We start from the raw sequence: 16,511 nt of genomic DNA on the forward strand, positions 1-16,511 counted from the left end.
ACATTGTCAATACGTTTCAAATACAAATCAGGTTAAGTTAAATCTACTTCCCAGTTTTAGTTGCCATGATTGACAAGATTTCAAATAAGAATTTGTTAATCTTGTTACCAAGGGAATAACATTATCTAATTACTCCGTTTCAGCTGAGGAGAGAAAGCTGGCTGTAGAATGGGAGCAATACGGCAGAATCTTCTTTGCGTACCTTGGTAAGATCCATTCCAAGCTTGAGCTGTGAGATAAGGTGGAGGATTACACTACGCTGATCATCCATGACGCCTAAATCTTTTTCCTCATTATCTTCTGTGTCCGTCAGCTCATCTTCAGCCTCCGGAGGACCAGACTAGAAATGAGAGGGGTAGAAAAAATACACACAGCTCAATTATCTCTTGGAAATGTCAGGAATTTTATTGTTTCACCCAATGATTTTGTAAGTTTAGTTATTCGTTCTCCATAACAATCACTTTATTTATTTTTGAATTTACTGTGTGTATGTTCTAAACCCTTTCTGTGAAGTCTCTTGCAAGCCAAAACTCAGTTAATTTGAAATAAAGAAAGAAAGTACTTTTAGAGCTTGATGATAATACTCAGATTACAGTGACAAGGACCAGGTTATAAGGAGAGTGAGCCCAGGTGGCAAATCCAACACTAACAGAGCAATGAATTGTCTGCTTTACAATAATGCGTCCATGGGACCGATTCAGACCAGATCCAACGGTCGCGAATGTGCAGTTGTCAGCAATCAAGTAGATGCTGCCCTCCACTATAGTAAAATCCCACTATACGAATGAATGTGTATGCCATGTGAATGTATGTGTACAGCTAGTGAAGGCTTTACAGCCATGCAAAAAGGTAAAAAAGCTATTAACACAGCGAAACGCATTGGTGGACCCTCCAAGGTGAGAACTACAGCCCCACCCCCCTTCCTTCCTTGAAAACTACATCTTTATTATTCAGTGTCTGGAACAGCCTCTGAATAACCCTTGTTGTTGCTTGAGGCTATGGTCCGCAGCAGAACCTCTACACACCTTAAGGCTATAAAAAGCAAGAGGAAAGCATCCCCCATGAAGCCATCTTTAAGGAACCCTATGGATTAAATCTGAACCCTGGTTTGGGAATACCAACTGGTGAGGCATAATAGGAATGGACACGCACATTTACCCAGACATATATACAGTACCATATGGACTGTAGTTTTCATGTCACCTTCCTCTTAACCCTTTTGCAACATGCAATGCTGTTTTTAATCTTACTTTGTGTTTTATGCATACTGTATGTAATTTCTATTAAAATTGTTGCATTTAGCTTCAATAGTGTTATTGCACCTATTTTAGCGCAGTTACTGTTTCACTTAACCATGCAAGAATGTCTAGATCCATTAGCAAGCCAATCAACATTGAATCCACTGTGTGCAGTCTGTGTGCAGTCCAGGACTTACTCGGCTGATCTGGGCCGGAGCTGTCGTCACAAAACTTCCCCTAAAATGCCAGGGCCAGTGGCAGATTAAAGCAGGGGCGATAGGGGCGGTCGCCCATGCCCCCCTCGTGCCGTGGCCGCCTTACCCCTCCGCTTAGCAGGGACCCGCACATCTTTTCTGCGGTGCGGTCCAGGCTCCCCCCTTGCCTACAGCTGCTTTGGAAATGGACTATCATAAAATGTCCGCACCATACAGCAGACACGGTACTTGTGTATTTTCACGGCGCCACCGCGCGCACAGTCTGTAACAGAAACTTGGCAGCCTGCCAGAGGCTCTGTTTAACTGTGCGCGTGCCGCTCTAGCGCTGTCTGACTGTGCTCGTGCCGCTCTAGCTCTACGTTAACAGCGTAGCGGCCGGCCAGCAGCAGCGCGCTGCCCAGGCGCTGACAGGTCACTGTGGTACTTGTAGTTCCACAGTTAAATAGGCAGCGCCTGGGCACCACTGACAACGGGGGGCATGATAAAGTGGACACCCCGGCACACCGATGACGTGCCGGGGCTTCTAAACTACACACCCCGGCACACCGCTCTAGGCGCTATGTATACGCTAGATTCAGACGCTAATGCGTCTGAATCTAGAGTCCCTGCTAGCCGCTAAGAAGCGGGGAAGTGTGGATTTAGACGCTAAAGCGTCTGAATCCAGGCACCTTGCAAGCCGCTAAGGTGGTGGGGCATCTAAATTCAGAAGCTAAAGCGTCTGGATTTAGTTGGGTGTAGGGGTACATCTAAATTTAGAGGCTAAAGCATCTAAATTTAGCTGGGTCTAGGGGTACACTATTAAAACCTGTGCACAATGGCACTAGTCGACGCAACAGGTATCCGCGTCCCTTCGCGGGCTTCACAGGTGTCCGCGGGGCTCGCTGCACTCGCCACGCTTCGGGCTCGGTGGCTCGCTGCGCTCGCCACACTTTTTATTCTCAACTCCACACCAACGTGGATAGTGGGGGTATGAAAAGGTCGTAGGACGCGTACCGCCTGCGCTTGCCACGCTTTGGGTTGGCGTGGATAGTGGAATTTACAAGGCCGACAGCTGTTATGTCGACTAGTGTCATTGTGAACAGGTTTAGGAGTGTTTTGCACAGTGCACCTCTACCGTACCCCTACACCCTACCAAATTCAGACGCATTAGCATCTGAATCCAGCGTCTCAATTGTAGCGTGTACATTATGCTACACTGATAGCGTAGCGCTGCAATGAGAACAGCTAGAGTGGCACGCGCACACGCTAAGCTGGTAACGTAGCGCTGAGAACAGCTAGGAGAACAGCTAGAGCAGCACGCGCACAGAGACTGGCAGGCTGCCAAGTTTCTAGCAGACACTGACAGTTCTGTGAAACGGGGGCGGACATTTTGTGATGGACCATTTACATAGCAGAAGCAGGAGGGGAACCGGGACCTCACAGAGAAGATCTGCAGGTCCCTGCTGAGCGGAGGGGTAAGGCGGCACGAGGGAGGCATGGGCTGACTGGGGGAGGGTAGCTGGCTAACTAGGGGGGGCGCGCGGCATCGTCGGCATGATCTGTGGGGGGCCCCCACAAATTTGTTGTCTAGGGCCCCCACAGACCTTAATCTGGCCCTGGCCAGGGCACACCTGCATTTTCTGTGACACTCCTAAAAAACATCCAGTTACCACCCACAAATGCCATCTTTCTGTCAATCACCCTGCATCTTGTTAGCGGTGATAAAAGTAGCAGGACTTTATCGCAAGATGGTTATGCATACTGCGCGCCGTACGCATACACAGTCTCTCAATAATCCTCTGGCCTGTGAATTTGCAGACTTACGATCAGGTCTGATTTGGGCCCAGTGGCGTAACAATAGCCCGCAGACCCCGCGGTCGTGGGGAGGCACTGATTAAGTGTGGGCGCCAGGGGTCTGCGGGGCTATCATGCTCTAACCTGCTGCTGTTCGCCGCCGCTGCAGCCGGGACACGCAGATGCTACTAATCTCTTGACTGCGGTCCCGGGCGACTCTCCTCCTGGCAGGCTTAATGAAAATGACCCTCAAAAAATGTCCGCCCCCATACAGCAGACACTTTTTGAGGATGCTAGAGGAGGCGTCAGCGTGGTTGGAGGCTTTATTGTAAGGGATGGGGGGCGCGCAAAATTTTCCGGCAGGGGGCGTGCAAAAAATAGTTACGACACTGGTCTGTACCCCTATGAATACTCCAATATAACAAACACAAATAGACATAGCACATGTATGTAGCAGTACATAAATATGATATGGACAAATACACACATGAATAACGAAAAAGTCTGTTTTCAGTTTCAAATACACTTCAACCTTTTATTTAAAAGGTTTCTTCTCATTACTGAAAATCAATTCAAATGTTATTTTGTTAGAAGTATAATTAATTTATACATATCAGACTGCACTGGCCACCAGCTTTGTCCTCCAACGCACAGCTGATGACTTACTCAGTCACCCATCTCATGTCCTTTCTAGTACAGACCAAGGTTTTACAGCCTTACGAGGAAACTTGTGGCACAGTGCACAGGGCCAATTTATAAAGAGGAATCCCTTTTATAGACAAAGTAAGGATTTCCTACACTGTCTGTCTCCTTACTGGTACACCGCTATTCCATTCGATTTGTGCACAGACTCTTTAAATCAGGCCTTCATCCCTCAGGAACCCCTAACAGAGCATGTTACAGACCTCCTCAGTATCACAAGTGACATAACTAGCATAACCTGTGATTTTTTTTTATCTATCAAGCAGTAAGAAATACACCTGTGTACCAATTAGGACATCTGTAAAACATGCCCTGTTAGGGTCTTTGATGATGGGAACAATGGATTTAAACACCCACAGAGATTAACCCTTTCAAGTCCAATGTCTAGTCTAGGCTCAACGGCCCTAGCAAATCCAACGGTGAGTCACTTTAAAATAAGAACATTAAAATCGTTCAACAGTCAATGTAGACCATTTTTGAATTAAAAACAAATTATTACAGGTAATTAAAACATTTAAACCAGACTGTTTAAATGGCAAAAATAAATTTGGAGTACAAAAGGTTCAAGCAATGCTTAGTATTGTACCTATATGAGGTACAAGGCTACAGCTTAGGCGCTATACTGATGCTTTTATTTACGGTAACGTGTTGGCTCTCTGATTATAGGCCTTTCTTAAAAGCGGGAATTAATTACATGGCAAAATAAACCTGTTGTTTTTTTCGGTGAAAATGATTGCCGCTTTAAAAAAAAAGAAAAAAGAAAAAGGAAAACCCTCTCAAAGGGCGGGATGTTCTAACATCCACCACCCGTTTTCGCTCCCCTCCACCGTGTACCACATTCTTAATAATCGCATATGCTCTCACATATGCGATTATTAACGCCAGCTCTTGCGATAAGATTAATTTCAAGGTGTCGACCTAGTCACTGTTGACCATTAGTGGTCAACCTAGTGACTGTCGACCTAGACATGGTCTACCCAGTGACTACATATTCTTCAAAGTGCATTTGCTGCATTGAAACACATGTAAAACTCATATAAAATGTCAGAATGTAGAAAAACCGTGAGCAAATGGACCATACAAAAGACTCTTCCGAACTGTGCTCAATACACGAAGGCACAACTTAGGTTTTACAGTGTATCCCAGTGAAAATATATTCCCAGATCCCGGCAATCAATTAAAAAATAAATTTCGAGCAATAAAAAAAGATCTTTTAGCACTGACATCTAATAATTTTCTTTTAGGAGCAATAAAGAAAAAAGATTTTATCATGTACTAATCCCTTTAGACACAGAATAAGTAAATGGGATTGATTTATAGATTATCGCTGTCTGGCAAGAATTTCAGAACTTGTGAGATACGTTAATTATAAATCTGAAATTTGCCTTTGATATTGAAGAATTTCCATGCACAAATTTAGATTAAAGGGGGTATTCAATCTCCCGAGATCGCTGCATCAGTGGCGTAACTATAGCACCGCAGCCCCCGCGACCGCGGGGGGGCGCTATGCATGTGCAGGCGCCGGGGGAGGCAGTGCTATAGTTCCACCCCGCCGCACCAACCCTTGCAAACCCCCCCATCCCCAGTCTTTACCTGTGTTCAGTACGCGCTGGTCCCAGCTCCCTTCTTCTGCTGTGAGGACCACCACAAAATGTCCGCCCCCATTTAGCAGACAGTTCTCTGGACATTTTGTGGTGGTCCTCATAGCAGAAGAAGGGAGCCGGGACCAGCGCGTACTGAACCTAGGTAAGACTGCGGGGGATGGGGGGGGGGTTTGCGGGGGTTGGTGCGGTGGGCGGCGGGGCGGGTGAGTGGCTGGGCGCCCTCCCTTTAATGGCGGGGGGGCGCCCAAAATGTAGTTACGCCGCTGCGCTGCATGGCCCTTTTCAATGCTATTTTCCTCAACATCATTGAACAGGGGATCTCACAGAACGAGCCCAACTTCACAAGCAGTCGGGCTTGTTCTGCCGAGAAAAGCCAGGAAGTGACGAGCTCCCGGCTGCACTTCGCCTCTTCCCGGCCGCAGCTTGCGGCCACGCCCCCTTCTCATCCTGCTGCAGGCGGGACATTGAGTCCCGCCTGCTTTTTCTTGGTCGAGAAGACCGAGAACGGGACAGGGTCACGGCTGTCGGGCCAGTTCGACAGCCATGACCCCAGATTGAATACCCCTCTTAGACTTTGAGCAATATGATATATATATATATATATATCTAAGAGAAATGTAGAAAAAGGCGCTTCATGGTGCAGTAACGTAAAACAAATTTATTAGGAGTAAGGTTTGAACTCCACGGTAAAAAGAGTCAAAGACCCGTACCATAAAATACAACTCTGTGGGCTGGGTACCACATGATATGATATAAAACCATAGGCAAGACTGCTCACGCTGAACCAGGACCGGACATCAAGAGACGTTTCTCAGGTAACCACAGGGCTGGTTTGCTCTGCCGCAATCGAGGACGTCACAGACAGCCGGAGACAGCGAGGAGATCAGCTGGGAGCACGTCGTAAGCCACGCCCTGACGCGTTTCGTCGTAAGCTCCCAGCTGATCTCCTCGCTGTCTCCTGTCTCCGGCTGTCTGTGACGTCCTCGATTGCGGCAGAGCAAACCAGCCCTGTGGTTACCTGAGAAACGTCTCTTGATGTCCGGTCCTGGTTCAGCGTGAGCAGTCTTGCCTATGGTTTTATATCATACCATGTGGTACCCAGCCCACAGAGTTGTATTTTATGGTACGGGTCTTTGACTCTTTTTACCGTGGAGTTCAAACCTTACTCCTAATAAATTTGTTTTACGTTACTGCACCATGAAGCGCCTTTTTCTACATTTCTCTTAGATTTTGCTGCCTTTGTGGATTCCAGGGGTTTCCCGTTCCCCTTTCCTGACTCTCAGAAAAAGTGCTGCACTACTGATATTGGTCGTTGGTGTCATTTGATACCCTGAATAGGGTTTTTGGACAACTGGGATTTGAGGACTGTTTCTAAGCGCATGGTCCTATATTTCTTTTCCAAAAATATATATATATATATATATATATATCTCAATTCGTACTTTTACGTAATCCTCAGTCTCTAATGCCTATCATTCATGCTATCATTTATCCTGCTTAATCAGCGCAGATTAAAAAGGGGAGGGGGTCATCAGGGGGTACATTACCCTGTGCTCCCCGTTCACAGGATCATTGTCAGAAGATGGAGATTCCCTAGCCTCTTGGTAGGTAATGTGACAGCCGGCTTGCACATCCCCATTGGTCACGTAGCTGGCTGAGGGTTCCTGGGGAAATATCTGAAACTGCATCCTTGGAAGTTGTTCGGATCAGTAATGCAGCAGGATGTCCGACGCCTCCTGCTGCATCATCATATTAGTCCTATCCCTGCTGCTTTTATGTCAGCAACAGTAATACAACTCCAACCAAATGTGAATGAAGGTCCATTGCAATATGCCAAATGCTGGTCTTTAGAGATCCCCCTTTTAGGTGCCCTGGGACTCCCAAAGCCTTAATCCAACTCTGTCCTTAACAACTGACTGGCCAGGGGCATCTACCAGTGGCCAACTGAGACTCTATCTGAGATCATTCCAAAAGCATGGACAAAGAACAACTTTTTGATGAGAAAGTGTTTTATTATGCAATCCAATAACACTGCTTCTCCTGAAATCACCTCTAATAATTTTGCATGGAGAAACCTGACTGACAAGCATAAGTAATCTAAAAAAATAAAACTACTTTATTCTCTTGATAAAGAATTGATCTTAATGCAATAATAATTGGTTTTAAAGTTTGCTTTAATTTATATTGTTCATTTATCTCTGGCCTGATGAAGTAGCTCAGGATCAGTAATTTACATGAATGGGTCTGAGAACACAGCAGAAAGGCTGAGATTCAAGAGTCTCTTCTCATTTTATTCACTTCACTGGATCATTAGGGAAATTCTTGTTAAGGCCCACAGTCATCTAGCCTGCCTATGCTTTTGTCCCACCAAATAGCCACAGCACTCCAAGTCTCACAGCAGTGCAATAAGTCACACAGTATGGTGTATGGCATATGGCATTACCGGATGAGTGCAATACCAGCGATCATTAATCAGATGTCGCTTTTTAAAATCACCACTACTCATGCATCAGATGTCTATTGCAATGCTATAGCAAAAGCGCGTGCATAAAGTGTCCATTGAAATGCACTATAGTGCAGAAACTACTTTACTGTCTGTTAAATAGACAACATTCTCAGAAAATACTATTGCATAGACGTGAGTCTCACTTCACAATTTATAGAGGTCTATGGGGAAAGTGAGCGAGACTCGGTTTAACAAATTGGCTACCGGGATTCAACCTGGGTTCATGGGAGCCCACATCTAACGACTGCATAGTTTAAACTTGTGAATGGGCACTGCTGTACGCAGGGGCTGGTTGGCAACTTTCAGCCTGGGGGGCAACACACCACCATCGCCATCGTTTCACCACCCTACCCTCTCCCTTCTCCGCTCTAGTATGCAGCAAGGAATAAACAATCATTCCCCCACACACACACATACACCAGAAATGGGGACAGTGCTTTGCAAAACATGCCAACAACGTAATGCCCAATTAACATAAGGTACTTGTGTATTATCACGGCGCCCACAGCTCTATTAGTGTACAGGGCTATTCCGCATAGGGAAATCGCGTCGCATCGCATGCCATGTACAATGCTGTACGATGTGTACAATGCGATGCGACACGATTAAAAATCGCGTCGCATTGTACAGCATTGTATACAGGATGCGATGAGATAAAAAAATTGTACAAGCAGCCATCACATTCTATACCACGGAATGACATAACAATGCCATTTAGGGTGGCACCCCACTATCCACGCCCCCCCCACTATCCACGTAATCCCGAAGCGTGGAGAGCGTAGTGAGCCCCGCGAGGGGCGGCGGAACGCGTCCTCCGAATTTTTTCATATCCCCACTATCCACGTCGGCGTGGAGTTGATTCTATATAGTGTGGCGAGCGCAGCGAGCCACCGAGCCCAAAGCGTGGCGAGCGCAGTGAGCCCCGCAAGGGGACGCGGCATACCTGTGAAGTAATCCACGTCCCCTCGCGTGCACCGTGATAATACACAAGTACCTAACATAATGCCACACACTGTAATGCCCATTATGCATAATGCCAACACCGTAATGCCCATTACACATAATGCCAACAAGTAATGCCCAATTAACAGAATGCCACACACCGTAATGCCCATTACACATAATGCCAACACCGTAATGCCCATTACACATAATGCCACACACCGTAATGCCCATTGCACATGCCACACGCCGTAATGCCAATTAAACATAATGCCAACATCGTAATGCCCATTACACATAACGCCAACAACGTAATGCCCATTACACATAACGCCAACAATGTATGTAATGACCAATAAACATAATGCCAACACTGTAATGCCCATTACACATGCCACATACCGCAATGCCCATTACACATAATGCCACACACCGTAATGCTCATTACACATAAAGCCAACACCGTAATTCCCATTAAACATAATAATGCCTCTTACATAATATACCACATAACTGCTGCTTACATACATGCTCACTGTCAGAGGTATATTGTTTGTTACCAGGGGTTACATGCTTATTGCCAGGGGTTTTATGCTTGTTGCCAGGGGAGCTGTTACATGCTCGTTGCTAGTGTGCAGTGCACAAGTGTGCAGTGCATTACTGGGATTTGACTAAGTCCCATGACACTTTGCACAAGAGGGCAGAGGCTGAGAGGTTTGTGCTGAGCTCTGATTGGTGGAGCTCATTACATGCTTCTCAGGCCCATGGAGGACAGCAGCAGCGGCCTAGTCATGGGAGGGTTTCTAATCAGAGGCAGCACTGAGCCTGTGAGGTCTCCTACAGTCCTACAGAGTAAGGTGCAGAGTGACAAACACAGGCATTTCATGTGGTATGTGTGTATATATATATATATATATATATATATATATATATATATATATATCACACCTGCAGTTACCCATTGACAAAGCTTATATTGGCTTTACTCTGTGTTTTGACAGTGTAATATTGTCCCATGCAGTTTGCGGCCAGTAATGACAAGTGCAAGGGGGCCCCCTGTCTAAAGTGCCCCGGGCCCCTCGAAGGCTTAATCTAGCACTGCCTCCCACACTTTATTTCCAACATCCCAGCAACACGCAGACATCGTAATTCTTTCCCTGCACTCCATTCCAACAACTCAGCATACAAACCTAATCTCTTGGAATCTGTGGGAATGGATACTACTCCTGCATTTTGTCCACTGCCTAGTCTTCACTGAATGAGTAAAATAATATCTCGAATAGCAGTCCATAAAGAGTGGATCAGGCTGATTGCTGCAATTTGATGCCAATGACATCATTTTGTCCCTGTCCCCATTCATATACATGCAACTTACATTATGCTACAAGGGGTGGGGCCTAATGACGCAAACAGTCCAGCCCTGCCCCCATCACCATTCACCTGTATCAGATTTTTAAAATAGGAAGTACAGCATGACTCACTTTTAACATCATAGCATAACACACTGCATTCACTGCAAACACCTCAAGAGCACCCAGACAGACAAACACACACACACACACACCCTTCCCACATTCACTAATAACACTACAGCTGTACCCTCACACACACACACACACACACACACACTCACACACACTACTAGAACCTCAGCAGCACAATGACACACACTCTACTCCCCCTGTATTCACTACTAACACCTCAGCAGTACCCTGACACACAATCTACTACCCCTGCATTTACTACTAACATGTACTAACTTCCAACTATCCTGTTTTTTTTTGCGGGACAGTCCTTTTTTTAGACTGTCCCACCTGGGGCTGGGAGTGTCCCGTGGTGGGGAAGGGGGGGGCCGAAGTTGGGAGTCCACCCTCTTAATGCGGAGAATAGGCACTGTGCACATGTCTCCCAGGAGACAGAGGAACAGGGGGCATAGCTAGTAGCTCAGAGTGCTGACCATGCTCCGCAGCATCAAAATGGGGACATGGCCTCCCATTTTTCCTTTTCTCCCCATTTTTCAGAATTGAATGACTGGGCATGAGTCCCAATCCCTGACCTCAAGAAGTTTGGAGGTATGCGAACATCCCAGCAGCACCCTGGCACACACCCTCTGTATATGGCGGTGCTTGTGTGGTTGTTAGACCGTTGCCGGACACACAGCGGGGCTCTTGTTCACTAGGACACAGCGCAACACACAAACTAAGCGCTGGGGACACACACTAATGGCACCTGACACAGGCACTACTACTCAAAAGTAAGCAGCACGCTGACAGGGTGACTATTGGCGCGCTGGCTCCTAAAAGGCTAAGTGCGCTGTCACTTCTACAGTGACAGTGCGCGAGCACGCTGGGGGCCGGCTATCCCTCACTACGGTGGCCAAAGGGGGCAAACAGCCTGCAGGCTGATACCTGCCGCTAGCGTTGCCATGGGGACAAGGTGCAACCCCCCCCTGGATTCATTGCCAACACTATTGCAGCACCCAGACACATACTCCTCCTCCAAATAACTAGCAACACCTCAGCACACAAACACTACATGTTGCTTTTCGGGTCTTTCAATTCTTGCTATTTGCTGCTCGCACAGCAATATCAGAGGCAGCAGGTACCACAGCCAACAAAGGATGTAGGGCCATGCACTCCAGCCTGGTGCTGTTTCCTTGCTAGAGTACTGTTTATATGATGGAACCGACTCTGTGGTGGGGGCCTTGGGAGAGTTTGGACTGCTCACACAGTTCCGTAACTAAAAATTTTGGTCCCCTATGCCATAAATGGAGTTAATGCCTCTCTCCCTCCCATATTCTAAACAGGAATAGAGCGTGTCTTTAAGGGCAAGAAGGGCATGGCAACAGAATAGTATCAATTCACATTACACCACACAGTAGTACTCCTTGTACATAATATGCATGCTACACAATACGGTCTGTTATTCACATTTTAGTAGCCCCCTTATACACCTGATGCCAGACAGCAGAGTGCCTTATACATATTGTGCAACAGCAGATAGCTTTTTTTAAATAATCTTAAAATTTTTAATTTAATTTTTGTAACAAAAAATGCACATATAAGCCATTGGACACCTTGATACAAGCGTCCAATACCTTCCTTATACCCACTAACAGCCCTATATATATTCTGATAACAAAATTGACAGTTTTAGGGGTTTCCAAAAAAAGGGATCTCCACTTCTTCATGTTCTTTTCTCTGTTTGCTTTTTGGACAAATTTTGCATTTCTATTTGAATTCTACATTTCTTGGGTGCGCAAATGAAGGCAAGTGTGTGAGATTAACGATGCAAGCTTGCCTTTTGCAAAATTGAAGTCCCTGCTTAATGCCTTGTGAACTACAGCTGGCACATAAGTTGGTCTAAGGATAGCTTACCAGAGAGATAGCTACAGCATCAATCACCATGATTACACTCACTGCAAATGTTGATGGTATGTGATGCAAACATGCGCATTATGAGTGTAGGGTCAAGCTGTCCCAATTCTTGTCATGTCTCCCCCTTCCCTGTGGTATATGTGCATAAGATTGACAAAGGTAATTGCCCAAGGGATGCTACTGGGTATGTATAAATAATGGTTACTTTTGAATTTTTTATATGGCTCTGGCTCACAAGCGTTAACTGTAATATACTTGTGTAGCCCGTGGTTAGTTACACCTACTCCAGAGAAAATTCAACGAGACACATGTTAACTCAAGGGGGGGTATGCAATCTGGGATCACGTCTGTCGATCCCCGCTGACAGCCGTGATCCTGGACCATATGCAGTCAGACCAACCGCATAACGACAGGTGGGATTCAATGTCCCGCCTGCTGATGGGCGCAAAGGGGGCATAGCTGCGAAAACGGCCGTGGATTGACGATCTGCTGCCTGGATCACGGCAATCCACGGCCGTTAACGGCAGAACGGGCCCCACAGCTTCTGAAGTCGGGCCCGTTCTGCCGTGATCCCGCATCAATGCTGTCGTTAATGACAGCATTGAATAGGGAGCCTCCGCTATTTCCCACATCGGAAATAGCGCCGGCACATTGCATACCCCCCAAAGTCTATTACAGAAAGTCGCTTTGCACTTCTGAAAAAACAGATCAGGTGACTTAATCATTCTGTTAGTGAGTGCTTTATTATACCACAGAGAGAAACCAGGTGGCCTGTTACCATCAAGGCCTTTGGATAATACTTCAGAGAGAAGCAAGGCAGCGGAAATTCAACTACTGTATGCTTCACATTTAATTGGCCTTCAAAAAGCATTTTACTTATTACAAGTGTGGTAAAGAATACACAAAAATACAATATTTTGATGTATCATATAGTACAATAATGTTATTTACTTCTTTGTTTACTTAGTCACAGGGCTAAAAGTGATATTTACCCAAACTTTATTGCCCACTCGATGATCTGGGGGTGGCATGTTTAGGAGGGATGAGTAGGGAGGGTCTTCATAAACTGTATTATTGTGACCCCCTTCAATAGAGAGGTGGGCAAATATCCAGGAATGTTGTCTACTCTCTGGGAAGCCTAGGAGAACACTCCCAAATTTGGAATTCTCTGGGACACATGGGGTGACATTTAATAGGAGTCGATTTGTGGGGGGTTTTTGCGATATTTTCATATAAAAACGGCGACTTCGCATTTTTTTCGCATTTTTTGGCCAAATCGAACATTTAATAGGGTGCGAAACGGCCCGTTTTTTAAAAAATTTTGGCCATAAATCGCACTTTCTAAAAGTTCGTTAAAAAAATCGCACTTAATTCGCATCCAGATGTTTTTGCACAGAAAAGTATACAAATCGCTTATTTAATGGCTTGCGCAAACAGAAATCACACTTTTTTGGTCGATATAAATCACACTTTTTTTCAGACCAGGGTCTGATATGCGAATTGGTCAGAAACATGCACAGATCATTGTGATCTGTGCATGTTTCTGGTTTAAAAATAGAGTAAAAACAAAAAAAACATAAAAAAAATAGGAAAAAAAACGGCTTGGGGTCTCCCCTCCTGAGCATAACCAGCCCCAGGCTCAAAGAGCCGGTCCTAGTTTCATAAAATCACGGGGCAAAACAAATAGGGTTCCCCTGGATTTTATAAAACCAACACCAGGCTCAAGGGCCGGTCCTGGTTCCCAAAATACGGGGGACAAAATGAGTAGGGGTCCCCCGTATTTCAAGAACCAGCACCGGGCCCAACCAGCCAGCAGGGTAATGCAACAGCCGGGGGTAGACTTTTTATACAAGTCCCCCCGGCCAAAGCATTCATCCCCCTGACCGGTCAGCATGGGCATGGGTCCTGGATCCGAAGAAATCCATGGGGGATCTGTGGAAGGAAATCCTACTCACCCAGGTCCTCTGGCGAAGATCCCCTCATCTTCTCCGTCTTCTCCGTCCCCATTGTAGTCAGCCGCCGGTACTTTCTCGGCTCCTGATTGGTCGCTAGGCGGCCAATAGAATCATTCAGATGAGAGGCGCGGAAGATGAAACATCTCTGTGCCTCTCAAAGTCCGATGGGTACCGGCGGCTGACTACGGCGGAGAAGATGAGGGGATCTTCCCCAGAGGACCTGGGTGAGTAGGATTTCCTTCCACAGGTCCCCCATGGATTTCTTCGGATCCAGGACCCCGGACTCTTCAGCCCTGGAGCCCCAGACCAGCCCCGCAACCAAGGCACCGGAACCGGACCCTGGGACCTACCGACGGGCTCAAGATAGGTAAGTATCAGTATGTATGGGCTTTGGATGTATTAAAGTTTTATTTTTAATGGGTGTCAGTGTGTGTTTATTTAACTATTTATTTTACTGTGGAACTAAAGTGCCAGCGGGCCCTTTAATGCCCCGCATGCTGGGACTTGTGGTTCTCCAAGTCCCAGCATGCGGGGGAGGCTTGCTGGGACTCATAGTTCCACGGTATAAGACAATAGTTTATCATCTATTTTTTACACCAAATATCAGCTCGATGCCCACTGCCCAGGGGCATCGAGGACAGCCCTGGTTCTGGAGGGGGGGGCCCCTTCTTTGGGGGGGTCCCCTCTCCCCCAGGACCCCTGCCCATGCTGACCGGTCAGGGGGATGACTGCTTTGGCCAGGGGGACTTGTATAAAAAGTCGTCCCCCCCCCCCCGGCTGTGGCATTACCCTGCTGGCTGGTTGGGCCCGGTGCTGGTTCTTGAAATACGGGGGACCCCTACTCATTTTGTCCCCCGTATTTTGGGAACCAGGACCAGCCCTTGAGCCTGGTGCTGGTTTTATAATATCCAGGGGAACCCTATTTGTTTTGCCCCGTGATTTTATGAAACCAGGACCGGCTCTTTGAGCCCGGGGCTGGTTATGCTCAGGGGACCCCACGCCGTCTTTTTTACATTTTTCTTTTTAACCAGAAATCGCACGTTTGGAAATGTGCACATTTCCATGACTTACAATCACCACAAATCGCACCATATCGCACTTTTTAGCCGCTCATTCGTATTCCATTAAATATGCGATTTACACATGAAAAATACGAAAAAAAGTGTGATTTGCGGCGATATGGTGCAATTTTAAAAAGTGCGAAAAACTCTCATTCTATTAAATGTCACCCTTAGTATGCCTAAAGTAACTGCAAAAAGTTGTAATAACAAACAAATACAGTAGGTAACAAGGAGATGAAAATGATGGTTAATTACTATTTATCATGAACTTGGAATCAAGGTACTTTATAACTGCTATTTAACTACGCACTTCTTTCTTCTAGACCCAGGCGTGAAGCTAGCCTGTTACCCGGGAACAAATACTCAACATGGTGCCCCTCCACCCAATCCCTGTCCCAATGGATAGTAGTCACCCTCTACCTATACTGCAGACAGCATTAGTGACCACCATATACTACACACAGCATTAGTGACCGTAATATATTACAGACAGCATTAGTGACAACCATATACTAAAGACATCATTAGTTATCACCATATCATTTGGACAGCATTAGTGACCGCCATATACTACACACAGCATTAGTGACCGCCTTATACTACACACAGCATTAGTGACCGCAATATATTACAGACAGCATTAGTGACCACCATATACTAAAGACATCATTAGTGATCACCATATCATTTGGACAGCATTAGTGACCGCCATATACTATACACAGCATTAGTGATCGCCATATACTACACACAGCATTAGTGACCGCCATATACTACACACAGCATAAGTGACCGCCATATACTACACACAGCATTAGTGACCGTCATATACTACACACAGCATTAGTGACCGTAATGTATTACAGACAGCATTAGTGACAACCATATACTAAAGACATCATTAGTGATCACCATATCATTTGGACAGCATTAGTGACCGCCATATACTACACACAGCATTAGTGACGCAATATATTACAGACAGAATTAGTGACCGCCATATACTACACACAGCATTAGTGGTCACCATATCATTTGGACAGCATTAGTGACTGCCATATACTACACACAGCATTAGTGACGCAATATATTACAGACAGCATTAGTGACCGCCATATACCACACACAGCATTAGTGA

General features: G+C 46.1%; 1 protein-coding gene across 2 annotated transcripts in view; it reads right to left on the reverse strand.

Moving 5' to 3' along the window:
- Window positions 1–16,511, reverse strand: part of OSBPL10 (oxysterol binding protein like 10) — a 389,517-nt gene that overhangs the window by 80,440 nt on the left and 292,566 nt on the right. For both annotated transcript variants that reach the window (XM_083188653.1, XM_083188650.1), the window contains one exon: window positions 203–340. In XM_083188653.1, coding sequence (XP_083044779.1) covers window positions 203–340 — 138 coding nt within the window. The remainder of the gene's footprint in view (window positions 1–202; window positions 341–16,511) is intronic.

This window comes from Crinia signifera, chromosome 5, assembly GCF_055691185.1.
Source record: "Crinia signifera chromosome 5, ASM5569118v1, whole genome shotgun sequence".
Taxonomy (NCBI): domain Eukaryota; kingdom Metazoa; phylum Chordata; class Amphibia; order Anura; family Myobatrachidae; genus Crinia; species Crinia signifera.